At 38.8% G+C, this 27,105-nt stretch overlaps 1 protein-coding gene and 2 non-coding genes across 4 annotated transcripts; 1 reads left to right on the top strand and 2 right to left on the bottom strand.

Annotated features, from left to right (window-relative positions):
* Positions 1–14: 14 nt before the first annotated feature.
* On the bottom strand, positions 15–26,833 carry smim11 (small integral membrane protein 11). Of its 2 annotated transcripts, none has more exons than XM_086282751.1 (3): positions 26,741–26,833; positions 25,734–25,969; positions 15–346 (listed from the first exon to the last, which is right to left on the bottom strand). In XM_086282751.1, the coding sequence occupies exons 1-2, from the start codon at positions 26,753–26,755 to the stop codon at positions 25,781–25,783; spliced, it is 204 nt and encodes a 67-aa protein (XP_086138877.1). In that variant the 5' UTR covers positions 26,756–26,833; the 3' UTR covers positions 15–346; positions 25,734–25,780. The 2 variants fall into 2 exon arrangements, with proteins under 2 accessions (XP_086138877.1, XP_086138876.1); XM_086282750.1 differs by lacking the exon at positions 15–346 and adding an exon at positions 24,468–24,979.
* LOC147302544 (5S ribosomal RNA) lies at positions 23,635–23,753 on the bottom strand. Its single transcript, XR_015127411.1, has one exon. It is a non-coding gene; the product is annotated as a 5S ribosomal RNA (ribosomal RNA).
* LOC147302543 (5S ribosomal RNA) lies at positions 24,073–24,191 on the top strand. The gene has a single exon (XR_015127410.1). It is a non-coding gene; the product is annotated as a 5S ribosomal RNA (ribosomal RNA).
* Positions 26,834–27,105: the final 272 nt, after the last annotated feature.

Below are 27,105 nucleotides of genomic sequence, written 5' to 3'. Positions count from 1 at the left end.
AAAACAACAACAAGATGTGACATGTTGAATTTAATATAATTATAAAAAGCAGAAGCACAGTTTTGGTTTATAGTTTACAGAATTTTACAGGAAAAAAAAAACACTGCGTCATATTCATATAAATGCACCGATCTGACAGACTTGCACAGGTACAAAGCTTTTGGCTGTCATATTTTCCTTTTTTTAAAAACGGCATCTTGAAATATAAAAATGTGCTCGACAGTCCTGCTGCTTTAACCACAAATCATTTCCTGAAACTCGGGAAAGTGTCCCTGTGGCTGAAAATCACACATCTTCATCATATTTGGAGGAAGTGGCTTGCAGCTCTGGTCGGTAAGATGTTTCCCTGGAGGAGAGAGAAGGACATTTGAGAGATTGATGACTCACAAGAGTCTAATCACATCAGTGCAACCAGTGGCTACTTGTATTAGTTTATTAATTAGAGATGAACCGATCTGATATTACGTATCGGTCTGATACTGACGTAAATTACTGGATCGGATATCGGAGAAAAATAAAAAATGTAATCCGATCCATTAAATATCAAAAAAGCACCTGACAAAACTTGCAACATGGCATAACTCGGCTCATAACCATAGCACGTCAGAGCAGTATGCGTCACGTGATAGAGCTGCTGTGGCGTGCCAGACCTGTCGGCGGTCTGGTTGAGCAGTTGGAGCCTCGCTGCCAAACCAGCATTTCATTTCCGTGGAAGTGATCCCAGAGAGAAGTAAAGCAAATGTGTAAGTTCATCTCTGAATGTTTGTAAAGCATTCCCACGTTAAGCTTAACAACCAATATATGGAGGGACTGCCTCTTCTCTCTCCCTCCCTCTCCTGCTGCTACTTCAATTCCGTCTCTCTTGTTTGTTTTTGGCCCACTTTGCACCAGAAAGAGGAAACCAGCAGCTGAACAACAGCAGCACGTTTAAGCTTGATAAGCTGTTGTTTGAATTTATTTAACCCTCACGTCATCCTTTAAAAAACTATTACTTTCTACACCAGGAGCTGACGGCTGGTAACTGTGCAGGGGTAGATCTTGCAAAGTTTAGCCAGGGGGGCCGATAGGACATTAACAGGGAAAAAAAAAAAGGGGGGGCACAGAGACATACTTTTCTTTTATTTAAAATGTCTCGCTTTTAATAAATAATCTGATGTGAAATGTATAGAAGTCCATTACTGTATATAGTAACTATTAAGTCTAATAAACCCTAGTAAGCTGTAGTACTTTTTCCTTTGGGAACCATCTGTGCAGTCTGCAGTTCTGTTGAAGAAAGATGTTGAATCTATTTAATTATTCTTGAAAAAATAATTGATTTCTGTGCATTTTATTTCACACTGCATCAAATCAAAGTTGATTACGTCGATTAAGCATTAGGGCTGAACGATTATGGAAAATAATCTAATTGCGATTTTTTTGCCCCAATATTGCGATTGCGATGCGATATGCGATTATTTTTTAAGGTCTTTGTCTTCTGTATTATTAAACAAAGACAAGCAATACATCATATAGTATGGCCAATACTATATTACATTAATTTTAAACTGTTCTTTCCTGGAAGACAGACCTCTGTTATGATGACATGAGGTGATGCATGAATTGATGACTGACATTTTTATTTAACTTCTTCAATCACAACAGTATATTTGAACATACACAATAGTTTATTTTTAGCTTACAAACATCTGAGCATAAAGTGCTGACAAGGAACCCTGGTGTAAACATTAAAATGAAAGTCAGTACAATGTGCAGATTGCAGAAATATACATAAACAAAATCAGTGGCTTTACCACACTCAGTTTTTCGACATCTGTGAACTACTAGACAGTCATTCAATTAAAAAATAATATTAAATAAATAAAACTAATAAATAAAAAATACACACATCTTACTGATCTCTGCAGTCAGTAACATTACACATAAAGTGCAAACATAATAGCAATTGTATAAACACACACACAAACACGCCTTTAAAATTTAAAGGCGTGAAATTGGACGGTCTAGTTCTGATTAGCGTCACCGCTGTCTCGGTGGAGTTTAATAAACTCGGCCGTCTGCTCCTTGCTATCTAAAATATAACCAGACACTGGTGTAAATTCTCGACTGTCTCATACTTCTGTTTAATAAGTTTTCTGTTTGACGTTTAGTCAGCTGTGTGAAAACCAAGGAGGAACCCACCCGGGGGATTAATAAAGTTTTATTTTATCTAATCTAATAACTTTAATCTCAGCCAAACCGATTTACTCACGAACAAACAAAACACTGAAAAAAGCCCAACAATAACATTTTTAGGTTGTCTAAGTGACTTATATATTACATTTAACCCGAGCAGCGAAACTCCGCGGTGATCTGAAAATGATGTGCCGGGAGTTGTGCCGTTCTTGGCCGCATCAGTAACCCTCGAGCTCCCGGCTAGCTGTCGAGCTGGTGGGTAGCAGACGCCTCTGAAAACGTCGAAGCACTTTTGCAAATATGGGATATCTTGATAAACCGAGCAGATATTTGATGTTTACACAGCTACTTTCTCGCCTGAAAATATGTTAAAAGTTTATTTTGTGACCCAGAAAGATTAGTATGAGTAATTTTAAAACTTAGTAGCGGCCGCCATTGTTGGAAACTGGAGTTTGGCTGGGCCGCGCTATGAATTCTGGGATATGGTAGTAATTTGGACAGCCTTCGGCGCGTCGCTGTGACGTAATCGGTCTACAAATGCGGCCTCAGGAGGATGCAGCCCATGAATTTGGACATGTCCAGAGTATAATCGCAGCCTTTGCGGTTAGAAAATTGCACTTGATCATGTCGCGATATTATCGCAAATGCGATATATCGTTCAGCCCTATTAAGCATCATGAAGTGGAGGGTGATTCCCTGTTTTCTTTTGGGGGGGGGGGCGTTGCTGGGAGTTTTAGAACCCTATTAGTTAGGTTGCTTACTCTTTAAAATACCAGAATAGGGAGGATGGAGTAGTTTTAAGTTTATTAGATTGATCAGTATTGTTGAACTATGAAATATTTTGGGTGCAGTGTATTTTTTGCATACAGGTATAACAGAATAACTTTAGTGTTTCTTTGTTTTTTTTAACTTGAGTATTAACTTATACAAAAGCAGCAAGATATTAAAAAAACAGTTTTATTGATTAAAAAACACACTATATCGGATTCATATCGGTATCTGCAGATATCCAAATTTATGATATCGGTATCAGACATAAAAAAGTAGTATCGTGCCATCTCTAGTTTGTATACTTTCTGCCCAGTTTGACCCATTTAGCAGAAGTCTGCCTGTTTAAGGCTCTGATATCTATTCTGTATGACTTAAAGCAGTTATGACATGGTCTGATTTTCTCACCCAATAAAGGAATATTTTATATATGAGTCTACTCTTCATTCTATCAGACACAGTTATCACAGCTCGTACATTTTGTTTTTACATATATGTAAGCACTGAGTCAAATTTAGTAATGCCAACATATTAAAAGAACAATATTTGTCTCTTATATATATAATACATCTATATATATATACACTGTCAAAGATACTTGACCGATCGTGGCTCAAGAGTTGGGAGTTCGTCTTGTAATCGGAAGGTTGCCGGTTCGAGCCCTGGCTTGGACAGTCTCGGTCGTTGTGTCCTTGGGCAAGACACTTCACCCGTTGCCTACTGGTGGTGGTCAGAGGGCCCGGTGGCGCCAGTGTCCGGCAGCCTCGCCTCTGTCAGTGCGCCCCAGGGTGGCTGTGGCTACAATGTAGCTTGCCATCACCAGTGTGTGAATGTGTGTGTGAATGGGTGGATGACTGGATATGTAAAGCGCTTTGGGGTCCTTAGGGACTAGTAAGGCGCTATATAAATACAGGCCATTTACCATTTATTTACCATTTGAGTGAAGATTTAAGGTGATAGGAAATATAAATAACTGCAACTTGAATCTTTGACCCCGAGTTCAAGTTTAATGCTGTAATAACTAATAATGATTAATATAATAACTATAATATTGGCCATATTATATTTACATTACCAAAGTGAGTTGACTTTAGTCCAGAGGTAGGCAACTCCAGGCCTCGGGTTGGCATCTAGACAAATGCGATTGCATTTGTCCCTAACCATCGGGAACCCTCACGTTATTTTTTATGGAGTGGAAAAAAGTTAGCATTTATCCTCCAGCTTCACTGTGGTTATGTTATGCTAACATAGTTGTGTCACTAGCAATCAGGTAGCACATCATTATATACCAGCTAGCCCAACTTCAGTACCAAGAGTCACTGTTGTTGTTTTTTTTCTGTCTTCGTTTATGTTGGAAGTGATAGCAGAGCTGTACGTTAGAATTTTTTCAGAAATCTCTCAGTCAGAACATGCTTATGTTTAGATGGAAACTAGCGAGCTAACTTCCTGCTAACTTCTAACTCCATTAAATTTAATAAATTCTGTTTTCATGGATGTCTGGATGTTAAACTTAATTGTAACACCTGGTAAAGCAGCAACGCTGATGATTTTATTAAAGATGAAAGAATTTAGATAGTTTTTAACTCTCAGTGATGCTGCAGTGTTAATTTGACTTTGGGACCTGCAGCGGACCGAGTTTTGGACCCAGATTACTCTGTGAGGCTCATGACTACGATAACCGAATGCTCCGACAATCCATCAAGCAGTGCGACGTCGTAGCTTACCAAAGTCGTAGTGCAACATTTTTTGACAGATTTCTGAGCACTGTGTACCACATAAAATCAGTTTGAGGTCAGTAACCACAAACAGAATTCATACATAAGGCGCACTATTGATTCTTTAGAAAATTAAAGGATTTTTAGAGCGCCTTGTAATGCAGAACATACAGTACTCTGACATACAGAGTGGAGGAGCTAGGAGGTGAAGCAGCAACCTTTGTAAAAAACCTGATTTGTAAACGACCCGCTCTACCTCCTGAGCCTGAGTTTTATTCATCAGCAACAAAATACTAGAACAAATGGTTCAGAAGCAGCAAATAGTTTTTATTGTGTTTGCTTTTTTTGTGCTGTGTTTGTTTATTGTAATTGAGGACAAAATAAGTACATAGTGGATTCTAATTATACAAGAACCACTGAAACTGCAATTTGTCAATACAACAAAAAATCCTATAAAATATAAAAACACACAGGGCACTGAGCAAAGACATGTCAACTTGTGAGTCTTGATGTTTGAAGTGTTCAAAGAACATTTTTTTTACACATTTACTCTGTGATCAGACAATAAATCATTTATTAGAAGCAAGCAGGATCCCAGAGTTACCAAAATCACCTTTCACATTATTTTAATACGTAACTGTACATCTGTATTCTGCAGTCATTGCTATTAATATATCAGTATCGATGATAAAAGAACCAAATAACAAAATTTTACTTCTTTGTTTTTTTTCTTATCAGTAACATTTAATACAGTTTTTTTTTCTACCTGCATTTGTAGTAAAAATCGTTTAACTGTTTTTCGTACAATATGAGTGGAAATGCAAGTTGAACACTTGCAAAACACGTATGCACTTAAAAGACAGGCTCAAGTAAAAACTTATGACATGGAAGATGTTTCCAGTCACTTCTAGTTAGAGCTGATGCTAAATGTTCCTCTTTTGTTATCTCAGAAATTTATATTTGTGGGTACAGAATTAGAGTCCATGGAAATTTTTCCTGTAGTTGCGTTATTGGATTCAAAAGTCTGTATGTTCTTTACATAGTGCACAGGTAACCTTCCTTCACATTGGACTACAACACTCACGTTACTGAGAAGTCTGCCATTATACTGACAGTTTAGTTTCCTGGCTCCATTATTTAGTTTACATATAACAATACTAAACTTTGCTCTACTCTTTGTAAAGATAGTATTCTTATAAGGTGATCCTTTACCATTACAAATGGATTTGACCTGTTTGTTATTACTAAGGATGAACGTGTTTGTGTACTTACAACCATGGTTAACATCGTAGATCCACTTTTTTTTTATTTCTGTATCACATTTTTCCACACTCATATTAGCATCTACATGTTTTCGTATAAACTCTTCATAACGGGTTTCTTGCTGCGGCCATTTGAGTTGGCGATTAGCTAGTTTTGAGCATCCAGTGTCAAAGAGCAGCACAAGCAGCAAACAGGCAGACAGGATCCTCATTGTTTCCTGGAGAAAGAAATACAGGAACATTTTCCAGAATAAGAATTTAAAGCAGCAAAAATATTGTCACTGGTCAAAATAATCATTTGATCTCCTGCTTAATTTGTAATTTTGCTCCCTTACAAAGAAATGAACAGTCTCTAAAATTTATGGTAGTTTGAGTTTAATGGAGAAAGACAGAACAACCAAAATCCAGGACAAAAAAACATTACATGAAAGTTTTTAATTGATTTGCATGTTATTGATTGAACTAAGTATTTGATCCCCTATAACCAAACCAGAATTCTTGCACACAGATTGGATTACAATTAATCAGTTACAGATTCTCCTGATCTCAGTTTATTTTGTGTGAACACCTGTCCACAGTATCAGTTTCTTCCATTCCAACTTCTGCACCATCATGGCGAGACCAAAGAGCACTCAAAGGACTTTTTACTGAGGTCTACAGGGACAATACAAGATCATCGACCTTCTTCAGGTCTACAGTTCCCCTGCAACATCTTCCTTTGTTGTGGTGTTCGTGTCGCATATGAACGACATCACAGACATTTGGCCACTTTGCTGTAATGACCCCACGCACATTAGGTGGTACTTGATTGCAATGGAAAACAAGGTGAGTCAGATCAAGCTGATCTGAGTATGTACTAATGGAGGACTATAAGGTCACAGATTGGTTTAGTCAGTCGACAGGCCTCACAGTCACACAGTCAAGAAACTTAAAGGATGTAGAGAGTTTCTGTAAAGAGGAGTGGCCTAAGATCTGTAAACCAAGAGACGTGAGTACTTTTTTTTATGACCATCTCTTGGCCAGACAAAATATGTAAACATATTCGGTGACCCTTTAAAGTCACATACTGAGACCAAAAGCACGCTCCTTTTTTCTCTTCTCTCTTGCTTCCTACATTTTAAGAGCCACTTTTCACTGATTTACGACCATCACGTAATTTTTCGCAGCTCTCGAAACTTCTATTTTGAAACTGAAACACCCCGAAAAGCGGAAGCATGCTTCTGCATGAATTTATGAAGTGGACCTAAAGGCATTTAGAGTTCTCTACTTACATCCACACATTGAACCGTACATAGGTAAATGGCTGACTGCAGTTAATAATAGTACCTGTATCTTAGCTATCACAACAAAATATTATCTTCATACATGTCACAGCTGTGTTAGCACTGATATTTATAATAGATGTGATCATAAATAGACAACACTTTTGCTAAATGTAATTACTATATTAGAAATTTATCAAGATTGAATTCACAATTTTCCAAATGAGGATATATGCCTTATTTTTTACCTTACTGATCAGTGTTTGGTTGGTTAACTGCAGGTGTTCGGGCACAAGTCCGTCATCTGGAAGAGCAGGTGGTGAAGATGACTTCAGTGAATCAAATGCCCTGAAAGTGGAATTAAAGTTCAACTTGATTTGTACATGAATCAATGAAGACAGGCATCTGTCTCGACATGCAGTAATTACATTGCTTATGCATGATTTGCATGCTCACAGAACCCAGATGATGCCAGCATGTTTTGAAGCCCATGTCTGAATGTGAGTATAAGTGTGTCAGGAGAGTAAGTTTCTTTCTTGGAAGTATGCAAAAGCCAACGAGTTCTTACCGAACGAGAAGTGAAGCCTGGAGATGAGCAGAGATCAAGTCAAGTGCAGTTCAGACTTGCTGTTATTAAATTCTACCTGAGCAGGTTATAGTTCACCTCAGTTATGGAAGAACAAATAACATTTGGCTCTGGGAGCTTCAGTTTTTATACATTGCTGTAGCACCGCCTTAAGCAGCCATTTACATCAACACCTACATCACTAGCCCACAAGTTCTAAGAAACGTCTCTGTTTGTGGTTCAGAACCTAATGTGACACCAATGACCACAACAGCATGCAGCTGCAGGTTGTCATTCACACCTGGCTTAATGGTAAAGAGGCATATTTGCAGGCAGCTGTTTGAAATTATTTTTATATAAATAAAACAAAGGTGTCTAAAAAATAGGTAAACAATCAGAATAATTAATTTTTTTTTAAATGCCGAAAACGCATTTGGCTTAGTTTTTGTTAACTTTGGTGTAATATGTCATGTGTTGTTGTTCAGCTGAAGTCTTCTTCCACACAACATGATGAGTGCCGCCTGCTGCAATCAGAGACAATGTAAAATGCAGCACTGTTAAAACAATAAGATTAACACTGCATTAAAACAAACATTTAGCACATAGAGAGGATTAAACAGCTTAATTTGAATTTATTATTTGTAAAGCAGTTGCTACACATTAGAGCTCTGAAACGTCAGATTGGACACATTCAAATGTTAAAGCTTACTCTCTCACAGACTAACAGAAGAGACGTGGAATCACTTTAGTTTGTCTCCAGATGCAGCCTGTGCTTCATTGAGTAGTTTTAATTTGATAGCAAGAAAAAATGTATTTTCCCAGCAAGACTCTACTTTACACTTAAAACATGCTGTGAATAAAATAATCAGTGAAAATTAGTTGATTTTAAACCACAACTTTGAACCTTAACCTGGCTTGATGATTTAGTTTTTTTTCTGTCAGCTGCAAGGTTTAAGAGTAAAGACAGAATATAAAAAGAGAATTCAGATATGGCTCCAGTCTGGGACAGATTGGGTCTAAAGCACAAGTTACCATGGCAATATACCCCAGTAAAAAGCAAATCACCTTTGTAGGACATAAAACCCAGAGCTAACCCTTAAGTTACCTGGTTAAGACAAAATTGTGCTTCATTTTCGTGACTATTTACATTGTAGATTCTCACTGAAGGTATCAGAACTATGAATGACACATATATGGAATGATGTAGCAAACCAAAATGTTAAAAATAACTCAAAACATGTTATATGTTAGATTTTTCAAAACAGCCACACTTTGTTGTGATTATTGCTTTGCACACTCTTGATCTTCATGAGGTCATCACCTGAAATGGTTTTCCAAGAGTCTTGATGGAGTTTCCAGAGGTGCTGAGCACTTGTTGACTCTATTGCTTTCACTCTGCGGTCCATCTCATCCCAAACCATCTCAATATGGTTTAGGTCAGGTGACTGTGGAGGCCGGGCCATCTGCCACAGCACTCCATCACTCTCCTTCTTGGTCAGATAGCTCCTACACCGCCTGGCGGTGTCTTTGGGGTCATTGTCCTGTTGAAAAAAAAAAGACAGTGGTCCAACTAAATGCAAACTTGTTAGGATGACATGTTGCTGCAGGATGCTGTGGCAGCCATGCTGGTTCGGTGTGACTTCAGTTTTGAACAAATCCAAAACAGTGTCACCAGCAAAGCACCCCCACGCCATCACACCTCCCCCTCCATGCTTCATGGTGGGACCCATGCATGTAGAGACCATCAGTTCACCTTGTTTGTATCAGTCAAAGACATGGCAGGTGGAATCAAATCTCAAATTTGGACCCATCAGACCAAAGCATGGATGTCTACCGGTCTAATGTCCATTTCTTGTGTTTCTTGGCCGAAACAAATCTCTTCTGCTTGTTGATCTTCCTTAGTAGTGTTTTCTTAGCTATTTGGCCATAAAGGCCTGATTCACACAGTCTCCTCTGAACAGTTGATGTAGAGATGTGTCTGCTACTGTTTATTGGTCAGATGAACACACTGCTTCTGAGTCCTCTATCTTAATGTTTATTCCCTGTTCACTTTTCTTAGGTGGAGAATGTTTGTCCTACCAGCTTCTTGGTTTTCCCAGTGCTAATCTGGAGGCGGAGCTGCTGGCACCAGTCATCAAAGTCCTCAGTCAGTCTTCTGTACGTCCCGTGGTCCCCATTTACCAGTAATTACTGACTGATCAAATAACTTTTGCAGGAATCATTTATCAAAAGTTTAGGAGAAGTCTATTGTTTATATTGTGATAGTTCCCCGTGACGTACCTATACTGCAGAATTCCCATTCAGACACATAATTATGGGCACTTGTGTATTGAGGGTGGTTGGTAATAGTGATGGGATTTCCAGCTCTTTTTAGAGAACCGGCTCTTTCGGCTCCCAACCGGCTCTTCAGGTTGTTTTGTTGCTTTAATTATGCACAAAAGGAATTACTAATGTAAAAAAAGTATTTTTATTTATATATGTTTATATATAAATATATACGGTGGCCCCTAGAGACAAAACACGTACAAACTCCAAAACACATTTCTAGCGTTAACTGAACTTCCAAAACAGAGCTACCTAAATCACTTAAATTACACAATTGAAAGCATGTGTATATTGTGTGTGTATTTATACACAAGCACTCATTTACCTGTTACTACCACACACCAAATCCGGTCATTGGTACTTGCTGGCTTGTGTAGCCACTAGGTAACAAAAGCTCAACACTGCGCCTAGCATCCTGGAGCACTTCTGTTGGGTTTTGTACGTGTTTTGGAGTTTTTACGTCCTTTGTCTGTAGGAGCCACCGTAAATATACTTTTATTTATTCACTCCACATAAAATGTAATAAATAAATCATATGATACAAAAATCAACTATTTACATTTCAAATTTTAACTACTTAAATTTTCAGCTTTTTCCTTTTAAACAATTTTAAAGTGAAACAACACAAAACACTGCAAATCACAACACACTTAAATATAAATTCAAATATGAAAACAAAAAGAAGATGCATATTCTCTGTCATATGGACCTGCATGAATAAACTTTCTGAATCCTTTATCATCTGCAACTGAAAATAGTTGTGGATGATTACTATACCTTTCTAATGTGACGTTGTTGTCCCTGGCTCTTTCTCTCTTTCTCTCCCTCCCGCTCTGTTCCTGTGCTACTGAGTGTAACTACCCCCCCCCCCATCCTAGCGCAAAGCACAAGGCTCACGGTGCGAAGCGAAGTGGAAAAAAGTGCGAGAGAGAGGGTGAGAGAAAAAAAAAAACATGGCTCCCAATAAGGAGCCGGCTCGCGTCGTTCACTTCAAAGATCCGGTCCTAACAGCTGTTTCGTTCACGAACGACACATCACTAGTTGGTAAGACTCACCAGGATCCATGTGGTGATGGTCCACACCTGTGTAACCCAGCCTGTCCTTCAGGATTGTCGGTATAATGGTGTTAAAGCATTGGAGAAATCAAAGGGCATGATTCTCACAGTGCTCCAAACAATTTCCAGGCAAGGGATTGATGTCAGAGGTGGATGAGAGCATCATCTACCGTAATGTTGGTGTAGTAGGTGAACTGAAAGGGGTTAATTCAAATTCCGCTGCACTGTTAAGAAAATCATAACTTAATCCTCATAGCACAGTCACAAGAAAACAAACAAACACACAGTCATGTGAAAAAGAGTGTTTTCATAGGAATCTATAGCATACTCTGAAAAACTAAGAACACTCCAGGATTCAGTCATTTATAGAGCCACCTTTTAGCAGCAACAGCGTCACCAAATTGTTTCAGTATGACTATCAGTGTTTCACAAGGACGTTTGGCTCACTCTTCTTTACATTGTTTCTTCACATCATTGAAGTTTGTGACATTTGTTTAAGTACAGCTATCTTAAGTTCCCTGCACTGAATTTTGGGTTGAGGTCTGGACTGTGACCGGGTTATTGCAACACCTTGAATCTTGTCTTTTTCAGTCATTCTGGGAACGTTACCCTGCTGTGTGACCCAAACACATTTTGACTATAGAGTACTTGGTAAACAGGGGAGTTCATGGAAAACTCAATGACTGCAAAGGGCCCAGGTTCTGTAGCTGCAAAACAAGCTCAAATCATCACCCCTTCACCACGTGTTGACAGCTGGTGTGAGGTGTTTGTGCTGGTATTCTTTGCAACTTTGTTAACAAATTTGCAGCCATGCCGTCATGCTCTTTTTAGAGAGGAGAGACTGTCTCCTTGCAACCCTTCCAAACAAGCCGCACTTATTCAACTCTTTTCTAATTGTACTGTCATGGACTTTAACATTTAACATGCTAACTGAGGCCTGTAGAGTCGGAGATGTAGCTCCTGGATTTTTGAGCTTTTGCTGAGCACTGCACAGTTTGACTCTGGTGTGAATTTGCTGGGAAGATTATGACATTGTTATTATGACACACAACTGAATACTCCAGACCAGCAAAATGCCAAAATGTATGCTTTCATAGAGGTGCGCTCACTTGCTGGTAAAACAATTTGTGAATTGCAGTGAAGTTTGTTAGAAGTAATAAAGGGGGAACATGAGTCTACAGACAAGCTGGAGCATCCAAATCACATGATCAAGTTAAGATTACTTCGAACATTTACTGAGTCTTGTTTCAATTTGGGTAAGAAGTGCAGACTTCAAACTACATAAAAGTGTTTAAATTGTGCTGATGGATCAAGTAAAACCAGAGTTGTGAAAGATAATGTAGCCCATGCATTTTCCCAAATACTGTCATCAGCTTGAGTGCAGGAAGAAATAATAAAAACTGTTTTATCTAAGGATAGAAAAAAACCCAAAAAACTTTGAAATAAAACATGACTCTTCCTATTGGGAAAAAATGCAGCATGTCAGGCATTCACAAAATTATATGCCAGAGTGTGGCATTTGGTTGCTGAGGAAAGGGGAAGTTATTGGAGTGGAGGCAAATATATGCTGCGGCTGTGCTAAAAAAAAAAACAAAGACACCAAACGAGGCAAGATAAGCAGTTTGTAAAAGTGAAATATATAAATAAACTCTAAAGTAATCAAAAACTGCCATTTATAACCTTGACTTCAGAGTTTTAAATTACACAAAGATTGCATTATAACATATGTAGTTAGCGTGATAACATCTAGAGTTATTGCATTCGTAGAAGTTTCTTCTGCTCTCAGAACAGATTCAGTTGTTCACAGTTTTGGCACACGGTGCATTACCAGGTTGCAAGGTGTTGAGTTGTGGTCATGAAAAGAACAAAGTGGTTAGCAAAAATTCTGTGATGCATTGTCATCTGACGGTTGACAAACCCTCAGTCTAACCACAGTGTGACAGCACGGCTTCACGGAAAGTCACATTTTGAATATTTTCTCATGCAGTTTTTTCTTCTCTATATTTCATGTTCATTCACTTGACCAAGCCTCTGATGTGTAAATCAGATCCAACTGAATGTCATCAGAACATATTATATGTCAATAGAAAATTGTCAGTATAACCTTTTAATAATATAAGTTTGCATATGGTAGTGATAGGATGTGCGATCCTTAATAGTCTGCAAAGGCTTTGTGTGCATTCCAGAGTGCTCTGGCATTCACACCCACATCCTGGGAGCATGGGAAAGGTTGTACCTTCTTTTATTGTTTTACGGTAGGATAAACGTAGCTATGTCAGTTTGAGTCTAAGTACCTTTTTTACTTATAGATGAACTGTTGGATTTTCCAGACCAGCAGGTTAAGGGAAGTCGTTTATGGGGTCACACTCTGACACACACACACACACACACACACACACACACACACACACACACACACACACACACCTCCACATTCCAATGTAAGGAACAAACACCCACTGATGTATAAATAAAGACCAGGGCAGTCTCAGAGTTGCGAGTCCCTGAACCTTCACTCTCGTGCGAGAGCTCAGAGCTGCCTTTGCTAAGCAACAAGTAAAACTGTGTGTTTCTCCTCTCTGATTCTCAGCTGAAGAAGTGTCTTAGAATGCATCTCTTGACATGATATAATGAAATTTGTTTTCTTTTACTAATAAGTTGAGGATTTGGCGTAACATTGAATATAGAAGTTTTCTATCTCTGAAGGTCAGTTGCAATTATGGGTTGTAAACTCACTTTAGTAGTCCTCCTCCTTCATTATTCCATCCATTTTGTGATCAGTGCCACTGGTAGCAAATCAGCCCCAGAGCATGATCCTTCCACCACCAGGCTTAACATCTGGCACAGTGTTCTCAGATTTCAAAGGATCACCTTTGATACACCAAACATACTGTTGTCATTGTGGCCATATAGCTCAGTCATAGTCTAGTCTTCCCATAAAGCTTTCTTTCCAGAAGCAAATGGCTATTTGTGGTTGGGATCCTCTCAGTTCACAGTAAAAACAAATTCCCTCTGATCTAAAGCTGGTCAAAGTGGTTAGCAAAAATTGGGCCAGATTGTGGGATTTTTGGCCCAATTTAAGATGAATTTTCAGTCGTGCAACCGTTTTGGGAATCGGCCCAAGTTTCACCTTAGTCGTGTGTCATGCATCGAGTAGGTTGGGGTAACGAGAAGCAATTAACACCTCATGACCAGCTCCCGATCAGCAATCATATAATTGCGACCAGAATTTCAAACCTGTTAGAAATTCTGGTCGCCCCTCATGAGGGTATCGCACGGTTGAAGCGGTGCCACGAGCCGATTTAACACAACCTGTCACACTGCACACGCACAAACACAGAAATGGAAATGAAAAAAACAAAGTAGTATGGCAGTGCAGTGTGTGATCTGGACACAAGCGATGGAGGCCCAACTTGTAGAACGTTGGAAAGCTCGTCCGAGCCTTTTCAATGTGGCCTCACAAAATTATCACAACCGCAAGAACCGTGAAAAGAGTTGGATGGACATTGTGTGTGTGTGTGTGTGTGTGTGTGTGTGTGTGTGTGTGTGTGTGTGTGTGTGTGTGTGTGTGTGTGTGTGTGTTAAAGATAGAGAGGGAGAGACAGATTTTGTGTAATAAGGTTCACGTTATAGACACACAGTGTGAGCACTGAGGTCGCATCAGAGCATTGGGCCGCATATTGTGAGACCATGCACCGTGACCTACGACCTTCTAACCCCTTCGATTGAATCATACAGGGTTGAGCAGGAGCTGATGAATAATGTGACTGAAAAAAATCGCACAGTGTATGCATAGCTTAAGGGGGACACTTTGGGTCTTCTTGCAGACCTTGGCAAAGTGGTAACACATCCAAATAACTTTTTTCTCTAGTCAACTGTATCCCTCTATTTTAGTTGAGATAGCTCATGTCAAACATTTAAGAGTTTAGACTGTTTACTGCGAGTTTTCCTACAATTAACAATTAATTTTGTTTTTGTTTGTTTTTTTTGGGGGGGGGGGGGGGGGGGTTGTTTGCAAGTGGAGAGTGTTTGCTTGCACTGTCCTTAGAAAATGCAGTTTTTACAGTTTCTTCCCGCTGTAAACAACACTGTTTTATTCAGAAAAAAATATTGCGTGCATTTTGTATGGAATGCCAGGACTGCCAAAATGAATTAATTAAATACACTGTTAAATAATTATTAAATGTGTCAATAATTAATTAAATGTGTCATTAATTAACTAACATTAATTAAATACATATTTATGACAAATTCAATTAATTAATTATTGACACATTTAATTATTTATTTCATGATGTATTTATTTATTTCATTTGGCCCTAGGGGTCAGGACTGGCAGAACTGCCAGACAGAACCTGAGTGAATTAAGTCCAGTGTTTAACCACTGAGAGCTAAAACTCAGCAGAGGATTTAAAGCTGTGTGCCGGTGACTGGATGTCAGCCGGTGATGAATTGCTCTGTATTTTTCTAGGTGTCCATCACTCTCCGTTTAAATCCCGTTTGTCGTCTTTATCCCAGGTCAGTCACTGTGACGGAAACATAAGCTCCAGCAGCCCTGAGCTCCAGAAAAAAAAAACTACATTTACTTAACTTGTGCAGAATAATGCACCGACACTGCGTTATATCAAGCTGCAGCTCCCCACATTAAACTGTGACTATCACCAGGTAACGTGGGCAAGTTTTTACGAATAAGGAGCAGATGTTAAACAGCTGACAGGTGAGCAGGATGTGTGCAGGTAAACTGAGGGTCTGTCGAGCTGATCGCTGGTGTTGTGAGGAAAATGTCGGCTCGTTATTTATGTTACAGAGACACGAGAGCAGGCAGAAAGAGACGACCGTTCGGTAAAGATGAGAATCTGTGGATGCAAAATGTGGAACACACAAATCTAACCGGTTAACGTAAAAAACATTTTAGCTGGAACACCGGAGCTCTGAGCTCGGTGCACTTTGTCAGCTGACTGTCAGCTGACTGTTAGCTGAGCTAGCGACATCTCCGAAAACATCAGAGCACTTTTGCAAACATGTTCTATTTTGACCAGCTGACCAGATGGGAACTTTACGTCAATGCATTCAAAAAAAAAATGGGTAGTACACATTTCTTGTAAAATTAAAGTAACATAATTAGAAGGAACATTTTTATTAATCAACTTCATGTAATATTTATTATGTTTGGTGCATTAATTAACAGTTCATGACCTTGTGCTATTAAGTATTAAACCAAACATGTGTAAAACTGTATACAGACAGAGACTCATATCTTTACATATTTGGCTGTGCAGACAAACAGCTTATAAATTTTTTTTTTTGCAGTCATGTTTGTGTAGCGCTTCATGTTGATGTATATATGCCATATATGGGCTCAAAGACACAAAGTTGACAGGAAATGTGGTTGCTAAGCTGCTGCTATGTGCGCTGAATCTATTTATGGCTAAGGCAGTTGTGTAGTATAAAAAGGGCTGACATGGAAATCACTGATCTTTTTTACTCTTGTCCCTTGGCTTTCTTTCGTGGTCCTTTTTGAGTGATCCTCAGCTTGACACAGGTCAGTCTTTAGACTTGTTATATTTTAACTTTGATTTTATGTCTCTTTACTTTTGCATAACCTTTTACTTGTAATAAAACTTCAGGTCACGATTAACTTTTTCATCCGAGTATTAAAAACAATTTTTATATTTAAAAAGATGTTAGTTTGTCCAATTTCTCATGAGTGCAGATGTGGTAAAACACATATTTTTATCATTTAAGTACAAGTACATGTGCTTGGGTTAAAATTAGTCTAGTAAACTTTGAGATTCAACTTCTTTACTCAAAAGTGAGGAAAATAAAATCTCTAAAATGTACTTGAGTACATTTTAAAGCCTATTTCTACAATCTATTTTGGTGCAAAGCTAAACAAACCTCATTACTAATATAATAAAAAATATAAAGAAATTAAAACTTTATTTAAACTTAAATTATAATTATAATGAATATAATATGTTATCTTGTAATCTTTTGTAACACAAGTAGAGAAAAACAAAGTTTTAAAAAAGTTCTATTTGCTGTTGTCAACATTGTAAACAGGCCAACTGACCTCAACACCTAAATATTTGAAGTTTCTATTGTGAGCTCCAATAGATGTGGCAGACATGGCAGAAACACACCAGACAGAATAATACAGTGGAAGTAAAACCTGGAGCTAGGAAATTAGAGTGCCAGTCAACTGGTTCAGGTGCAGCAGGTGGGAGGATCCTCCAAATTGCTCACAAGTATTTGGCTGCTTCACTTCGTTTGTTCCAAAAAAACATGTCAGCTTTTAGATGCATGTTGACTGTTTACTTTCCTAACATTACTATTTTTCATATTTTACTTGCATGTATCATATACAGTCAACTTTACATAATTTCTGTTTAAACAAATATTCATCTTCATTCAAACTGATCTTACATGCAGCTGCTGTTCATTCAACCATTTAGTTTATTAACTTATAGCAATTAATCTGACATTTCAGAGAATTTCCTTCCCTGAAGATCTTCATTGATCCCTGCGTCAGAGAGCCGACTCCCACCAAACACTGCACTGCACAACAAATCACTCTGCTAACTGAAGAAAGAGGTAAAAGTAATACATCTTTACCAGTTGTTGTTTTGGTTCATCCAACTGGGATCATCCAGTTTGTTGTATTAAATGTGTATTTTAAATGTGTTTTAATGTGTAAGCATGTTCAAATGGTAAAACGTTTCAGAAATAAACAAACAAACTGACTACTTTACTTACTCTTATCAGTGTTCTTTTTTTGTCTTCAAAATAGAAATATGAAGCTCTCCATTTTCTTGCTGGTGGTGCTCTCTGTCACTGTGCTCTGTGTGGATTACGAACATGTTAAGAAGGTCAAAAATCAGCGTATCATCGAACCAGACACAAAAATGTCGTCCGTTTCTTCTAGAAGATCAACACAAGAAAGTGATGACGAACGTGTTAAACGTGTTGACAACTTCATAAACCAGCATATCATCGACACAGAAGAGTCATGTGATAAACTAATAGAAGACCGGAAGATCAAAGATGTTAATGGTAAAGATTAAAAAAAAAGAAACACCTTCATCTTTAGCACTTTTAAAAAGGTCAAAGATATTTGTAAAGAAGAACAACGTGTTTATAAAAATGACAATCTTTATAGAAGCTCTGAAGAGATGGAGCTTTTGCACTGCAAACTGCAAAATGACAAAAGAAAATACGAAGGCGTAAAGATAAAGAAGCATATTGAAATTGCATGTGTGGAAATCGGCCGTGGTCTTCAACCTGTACACTTGCAATGCTGCTGTTGATTTGAGAGCTGCTCTGTACTCACTGTGATCTTTCTATCATTGTTTCATGATGTTGCTTTGGATTTCTTCAGATTTGGAATTCTTAAGACTTTGTAAAGTTTGCATAAACAATAATGGGAATATTATTATTAAGGAAATATGGAAGAATTGTTTGTAAGTGAATGTGGAATAATACCACAATCACAAGAGTTATTGAAAGAACTTTTGACTTTCTTGTCTCACTTGCATAAGTAAACATTACATTCTGACATTTTTTCTAACCGGCTGTTCATCCTGTTCTCTCAGATCACAGACATTGCTTGTCTTTCAGCATTCAATAAATAATCTACAAAAAAAACCAAGTTGCTGCTCCAGAGAATTTTTTTATACTTAAAACAAAGCTCTTGTAAAACCACAAACACTCACTGGTTTTAAAATCATTGATGAAGAGAGGAGCTACAGATTTTGTCTTAGTGCTGAGGTCTGAGTTAGTGCTGGAGTTCATCTGGACTGCATTGGATTTCTATCTGCTCCATGTGTGGGAATAAGCAGAGACAACTAACAAAGAACTTTCAGCAGTAGGGCTGGGCGATATATCGAGTTTTTAAATATATCGATATATTTTTATACGAGATATGAGATGTGACAATATCGTTTACATCAATATTGTCTATTTTACATTATAATTATACTTGTGGAGCCACAATTTTGTCTCTCTTTCGTCCACTTTTGTCTCTGCGCAATGTTACTCGCAAGGTTACTCATAGAGAACCCCAGTGTCTGGGGTTCGATAATGCGCTGTAAAAAAAAAAAAAAAAAAGCATGTAAAATTGCAAAAACCAAACTGCGACACAGCGAGGCCGCGTTATAGCAAGGGACCACTGTATTATATATGCAGGACACATTGAACTAGTTTTTTTTTAAATTAAGCAGCAAGTCAATGCTGTCATGTAAAGTCTGAATTCAAACACAGGTTGGGGAAACCTGCACTGAGCTGACTGAAGATATCAAACATTTCCAGTAAGACATTTGACCAGGTCTTTTAATACTTCCCATTAACCAAGCAGCATTCTCAAGCTGCTGCTGCACTGTTAAGAAAATCATAACTTAATCCTCATAGCACAGTCAGAAGAAAACAAACAAACATACAGTCATGTGGAAAAGATTGTTTTCATAGAAATCTATAGCATACTCTGAAAAACTAAGAACACTCCAGGATTCAGTCATTTACCTTTTAGCAGCAATAGTGTCACCAAATTGTTTCTGTATGACTATCAGTGATTCACAAGGATGTTTGGCTCACTCTTCTTTACATTGTTTCTTCACATCATTGAAGTTTCTGACATTTATTTACAGTGGGGCAAAAAAGTATTTAGTCAGCCACCGATTGTGCAAGTTCCCCCACTTAAAATGATGACAGAGGTCAGTAATTTGCACCAGAGGTACACTTCAACTGTGAGAGACAGAATGTGAAAAAAAAATCCATGAATTCACATGGTAGGATTTGTAAAGAATTTATTCGTAAATCAGGGTGGAAAATAAGTATTTGGTCAATAACAAAAATACAACTCAATACTTTGTAACATAACCTTTGTTGGCAATAACAGAGGTCAAACGTTTACTATAGGTCTTTACCAGGTTTGCACACACAGTAGCTGGTATTTTGGCCCATTCCTCCATGCAGATCTTCTCGAGAGCAGTGATGTTTTGGGGCTGTCGCCGAGCAACACGGACTTTCAACTCCCGCCACAGATTTTCTATGGGGTTGAGGTCTGGAGACTTGCTAGGCCACTCCAGGACTTTCAAATGCTTCTTACGGAGCCACTCCTTTGTTGCCCGGGCGGTGTGTTTTGGATCATTGTCATGTTGGAAGACCCAGCCTCGTTTCATCTTCAAAGTTCTCACTGATGGAAGGAGGTTTTGGCTCAAAATCTCACGATACATGGCCCCATTTATTCTGTCCTTAACACGGATCAGTCGTCCTGTCCCCTTGGCAGAAAAACAGCCCCATAGCATGATGTTTCCACCCCCATGCTTTACAGTAGGTATGGTGTTCTTGGGATGCAACTCAGTATTCTTCTTCCTCCAAACACGACGAGTTGAGTTTATACCAAAAAGTTCTACTTTGGTTTCATCTGACCACATGACATTCTCCCAATCCTCTGCTGTATCATCCATGTGCTCTCTGGCAAACTTCAGACGGGCCTGGACATACACTGGCTTCAGCAGCGGAACACGTCTGGCACTGCGGGATTTGATTCCCTGCCGTTGTAGTGTGTTACTGATGGTGACCTTTGTTACTTTGGTCCCAGCTCTCTGCAGGTCATTCACCAGGTCCCCCCGTGTGGTTCTGGGATCTTTGCTCACCGTTCTCATGATCATTTTGACCCCACGGGATGAGATCTTGCGTGGAGCCCCAGATCAAGGGAGATTATCAGTGGTCTTGTATGTCTTCCATTTTCTGATGATTGCTCCCACAGTTGATTTTTTCACACCAAGCTGCTTGCCTATTGTAGATTCACTCTTCCCAGTCTGGTGCAGGTCTACAATACTTTTCCTGGTGTCCTTCGAAAGATCTTTGGTCTTGGCCATGGCGGAGTTTGGAGTCTGACTGTTTGAGGCTGTGGACAGGTGTCTTTTATACAGATGATGAGTTCAAACAGGTGCCATTCATACAGGTAACGAGTGGGGGACAGAAAAGCTTCTTACAGAAGACGTTACAGGTCTGTGAGAGCCAGAGATTTTCCATGTTTGAGGTGACCAAATACTTATTTTCCACCCTGATTTACGAATAAATTCTTTACAAATCCTACCATGTGGATTCATGGATTTTTTTTTTCACATTCTGTCTCTCACAGTTGAAGTGTACCTCTGGTGCAAATTACTGACCTCTGTCATCATTTTAAGTGGGGGAACTTGCACAATCGGTGGCTGACTAAATACTTTTTTGCCCCACTGTATGTACAGCTATCTTAAGTTCCCTGCACTGAATATTAGGTTGAGGTATGGACTGTGACCGGGCCACTGCAAAACCTCGATTCTTGTCTTTTTCAGTCATCCTGTTGCAGCTCTCCTGATGTGCTTGGGAACTTTACCCTTCTGCAGTACATCGAAACACACCATTGACTCTAGAGTACTCGGTATACAGGGGAGTTCATGGAAAACTCAAATTTTCACCACATGTTGACAGCTGGTATGAGATTGCAACTTTACTACCAAACTTGCATCCATGCAGACTTTCTCTTTGCAACCCTTCCAACCAAGCCACACTTATTCAACCTTTTTCTAATTGTACTGTCATGGACTTTAATATTTAACATGCCAACTGAGGCCTGTAGAGTCTGACATATAATCTTGGATTTTTGGGCTTTTTCTGACCATTGCACAGTTTGACCTTGGCGTGAATTTTGTGTGTGTGTGTGTGTGTGTGTGTGTGTGTGTGTTTGTTTATCAAAAATACAGTCAGAATGAAATAATAACTGTAAATTCTTATTTGTACTGTTGTTCTGAAAAGAATGAAATCAAACAAGGCAAAATAAGCAGTTTGTAAAAGTGAAATTAATGAAGGTAAACTCAAAAGTAACCAAAAACTGCCATTTATAACCTTAAATTACACAAAGATTGCATTATAACATATGTAGTTAGTGTGATAACATCTAGAGTTATTGCATTCAAAGAAGTTTCTTCTGCTCTCAGAACAGATTCAGTTGTTCACAGTTTTGGCACACGGTGCATTACCAAGCTGCAAACACTCATAAGGTGCTGAGTTGTGGTCATGAAAAGAAGAAAGTGGTTAGCGAAAATTCTGTGATGCAGTGTCATCTGATGGTTGTGACAGCACGGCTTCACGGAAAGTCATGTATTGAATATTTTCTCATGCAGTTTTTTATTCTATATATTTCATGTTCAATTACTTGACCAAGCCTCTGATGTGTAAATCAGATCCAACTGAATGTCATCAGAACATATTATATTATGAAATTTGTTTTCTTTTACTATTAAGTTGAGGTTGAGGATTTGGAGTAGCACTGAATATAGAAGTTTTCTATCTCTGATGATCAGTTTCAATGGTTGATTGTAAACTCACTTTACTAGTCCTCCTCCTTCATTATTCCATCCGGCAAATCAGCCCCAGAGCATGATCCTACCACCACCAGGCTTAACATCTGGTACAGTGTTCTCAGATTTCAAAGGATCACCTTTGATACACCAAACATTCTGTTGTCATTGTGGACATATAGCTCAGTCATAGTCTAGTCTGCCCAGAAAGCTGTCTTTCCAGAAGGGGTTGGGATCCTCAGTTCACAAATTCCCTCTGATCCAAGGGGGACTCTTTGGTCTTCTTCCAGTCCTTGGCAAAGTGGTAACATATCCAAACAACTTGTAATTACAAACGATTGTTTGAACCAAATCTGTAAGTGTATAAAAATGGCTTAAAATGGTTTACAGTGAGTTCATTGGACTTTCGGTTGTTCTAAATATTGGTAAATCCAACAAGTGCTTTCAAGCTGATCCTTTTTACGCTGCGAAGAGAAACTAACACTTGTAGTCAGTTATGATCACTAATGAGAAGTTAATAGGGCTTGTTGAGTTATGAGGTGCAGAACCTTCAGCACCTCATATGAATAGATTTGACTGTGTGTATGCTTTTGGCACTGTGTGCATTTGAGAAAATCCAAAATAAATTCAAAATTGTTTTTGAAAGCTGTTTTATAAATTTCAGTGGTATATTATGCATGCAATAGGGAGTTGTCTTCTTCAACTACTGGGGCTGAAATAAGTTCATCTAGTTTAGAAACTTCCACTGAACAGTCTATTATACTGTCAGAACAAAGCATATGCTTAAGAACTTAAACACTTTAATTGAGAATAATAGAAATTTTCCTTTACAGCTTCTACTCAAGTACAATCAATAAAGAAAACAACAAACTCTTTGATGTTTGTTTTGAAGGAAAAGTAATTTCCTGTAAATGTTTATCTGTGTGAGATTTTTCAGAAAACATCAATTTTGCTTAAACGTGAGATACATGGCCTATTCTTTCCTTGTTCTAATTTTACCTCATCATTAATCTGATTACTGTTTAAGACAAGATGGAAATATAATATTCTACTGTTAAAAAGATAGAAAAAAGATTTTATTACCCAGAAATCTAACTTTTCATTCCTGTGAGCATAAACATGAGCAGCAGCGGGGCCCTCTGCAGTTTGTGTGTGGGAGTGCAAAAGCTTACAGCACCTGGTATTCCCAGGCGGTCTCCCATCCAAGTACTGACCAGGCCCGACGCTGCTTAGCTTCCGAGATCAGACGAGATCGGGCGTGTTCAGGGTGGTATGGCCGTAAGCGAAAGCTTTGCTATATAAAGGGCATTTTATAAGTGGCAAGTGTCTCACAGTTTGATATATATTATTGTGCCAAGCTTTATATGTTACAGCAAAAGCATGCAGCTATTCGTTGTTTACTGCAGCTTCAACACTGAGCTGCAGAAATACTTTTCCCACAGTAACATCTCCATAATAACATATGTTAGATTATTATAGAACCGTGTGTTTTGGAATTCAAACCTATTTGTCGTTTGGAGACTTTAACTTCTATACAGAAGAGAAAACGTGTGCATGTGTCATCACAGCATGTTTAAAAAGGCTGTTTCTGTGCTCTTCTCTCGCTTACGGCCATACCACCCTGAACACGCCCGATCTCGTCTGATCTCGGAAGCTAAGCAGGGTCGGGCCTGGTCAGTACTTGGATGGGAGACCACCTGGGAATACCAGGTGCTGTAAGCTTTTGCACTTACACAAACTGCAGAGGGCGATAAAACTCTCACTACTCCTTCCTGTAGTCTCTAGTTTCCTCCTGCTTTCCTTGAAGCACAAAAGCGCCTCAATGATCATTTCCTAGATGCTAATCAAGGAATATTTAAGGAATATTTCCTTTTGACAGTAACTACTATAAAACCCAGAGCAGCACCTCACTGTCAATAACAGATTAAATGCACAAATCACAGTACTATTGCAGAGTATAACATGGAGACAAGTAAGAGAGAAAAAACAACAACAAGATGTGACATGTTGAATTTAATATAATTATAAAAAGCAGAAACAGTTTTGGTTTAGAGTTTACAGAATTTTACAGGAAAAAGAAACAAAACACTGCGTCATATTCATATAAATGCACCGATCTGACAGACTTGCACAGGTACAAAGCAAAGGAAGTGTTGAGTTCATCTGCATGGAGCCTGAATGACCGCCTCAGCAGATCATGTATGTGGCATACGGCCAACACTGGACCAATGAGCAAGCTTTACCTCATACCTGTCCTCTCATCTTAGTATTCATACTGAAGTTTGCATGTTATGGAGTTTTTGGGGGTTTTTTTGTTGTTGTCTTTGGCTGTCATATTTTCCTTTTTTAAAAAACGGCATCTTGAAATATAAAAATGTGCTCGACAGTCCTGCTACTTTAACCACAAATCATTTCCTGAAACTCGGGAAAGTGTCCCTGTGGCTGAAAATCACACACCTTCATCATATTTGGAGGAAGTGGCTTGCAGCTCTGGTCGGTAAGATGTTTCCCTGGAGGAGAGAGAAGGACATTTGAGAGATTGATGACTCACAAGAGTCTAATCACATCAGGGCAACCACTGGCTACTTGTATTAGTTTATTAATTAGAGATGAACCGATCTGATATTACGTATCGGTCTGATACTGACGTAAATTACTGGATCGGATATCAGAAAGAGATTTTAAAAAAATGTAATCCGATCCATTAAATATCACAAAAGTATCTCCCAAAACTTGCAACACGGTGTAACTCAGCTCATAACCGTAGCACGTTGGAGCAGTATGCGTCACGTGATAGAGCTGCTGTGGCGTGCCAGACCTGTCGGCGGTCTGGTTGAGCAGTTGGAGCCTCGCTACAAACCGGCATTTCATCTTCGACAAAGTGATCCCAGAGAGAAGTAAAGCAAATGTGTAAGTTCATCTCTGAATGTTTGTAAAGCATTCCCACGTTAAGCATAACAACCGATATATGGAGCGACTGCCTCTTCTCTCTCCCTCCCTCTCCTGCTGCTACTTCACTCATGAAACTGATCAATGATCAGCTGATCGGCTTTTCTGTCGCGACTCCGTCTCTCTTGTTTGTTTTTGGCCCACTTTGCACCAGAAAAAGGAAACCAGCAGCTAAACAACAGCAGCCCATTAAAGCTTGATAAGCTGTTGTTTGAATTTATTTAATATTACTTTCTACAGTAATAAATAAAAGAAAGACAGTTAGAACAACCAGTGGTGCCGTCATGCATTGTTTGTTGCTTATCATGTAATTACCATGTCTTCCCCGTGTACAGCAGCTTCTGCTCCTCTCCCTCCACTCGTCAGTCTTCCTTCAGGTTATCAATGAGCTCCTGCGTCTGCTGGGCCAGCCTCCTCTTCTCAGCCTGCTGCTTCTTCAGGGCCGCCTCTGCTTTCTTACTCTGGTAGATCTTCACCCCAGCAAACCCCAGACACAGCAGCAGCGTCTTCAGGGCTAAGATGTAGAAAAGCAAGGGGACGTTGTCCAAAGCCTGAGCATAGATAAGGGTACATATTTAACATAAATATGTATATAAATATATATGCAGAAATACTGTTTGTTAGAGAGTTTCTTTATAGTATTTCTGTTTTTTTCTGTTAGATTTAAGAGGTTTGCTGCAAAAGAAATGTCTGGAACAGTCTGGGACCCCAGAGGAGATTTTCCTCCTCCTCTCTTCTACCTCAGCTGCTTATGCAGGAGGTGGCAGTTATAAAAAGGACAAACAGCTGCACACCATGTGCTTTATGAGCTTGTAGCTGCACCGGGTCACACACACTTGTCATTACCGAAACAGCATTCAAAATCTTTGTATTTTAAAAATTTTCTTTACATAATAATTTAAATTAAGCATCCTATAAGAAAATTTCTAATTCCCACATTCGGCATAGATATTATCTAGCAAGTGACCGCGGCTTTAATGTTTCTACTAGTCACCTCTATTAACGCTATTATCAGCTTATTTCTGTGGTTAAATATAACAACACGTTTAAAAACTGGAGATGCCACTTGCGGTTTAAAACATACAGGAATATACACGCAGAGAGAGAGAGAGATGTATATGCTATTTGATATATGACGATAGTAAAAGTTTTGGACGCGGTTGTAACAAATAACGCGAGAGTCTATGGTAACGTTAGCTTTAAGCTAGTGACAGCTGCGGCAAAAAAGGAGCAAAAGAAAACCTAAACGAGCACAAGAGTTATACACTCATAGCCAAGCGTGCATTTGGTCCATTTAAAATGATATATCTACTGATGGTTACCTTCCAGTTAATCATTTTTCGCTCCTGTGATGGTGCAGTCGTTCTCAGTCAGCAGCCAGAGAGCTATTAGTGGTCGCGAGAAGAAGGCGGAGCTTACAGTAACTGGCCAATAGAAATGCGATATCTGCTAGCTGGCACTTATGCTACATTCAAAGTTCATGGAGTAAATCAAATCGAACCAACTCGTAAGACGAGTTGGAATACATCAAATAATGTGGAAACATTAATTTACATCAATCTAATGGTAGAAAACGACCTTAAACATTAAAGGGATTACATTATTATTATTATTATTATTTTTAAAACTCGGCTTTTCCTCATTTCCTACTGAAGTGGAATGCATCATTACTAATGGCAGTGCCGAT

The sequence above is a fragment of the Aulonocara sp. 'chitande type north' Nkhata Bay genome, linkage group LG23 (genome assembly GCF_057382095.1).
Source record: "Aulonocara sp. 'chitande type north' Nkhata Bay isolate Kocher_YH1m ecotype deep benthic linkage group LG23, A_spYH_male_GT1.1, whole genome shotgun sequence".
Classification (NCBI taxonomy): Eukaryota; Metazoa; Chordata; class Actinopteri; order Cichliformes; family Cichlidae; genus Aulonocara; species Aulonocara sp. 'chitande type north' Nkhata Bay.
The sequence above is the reverse complement of the archived record's forward strand: the minus strand, read 5'-3'. Positions and strand labels throughout refer to the sequence as shown.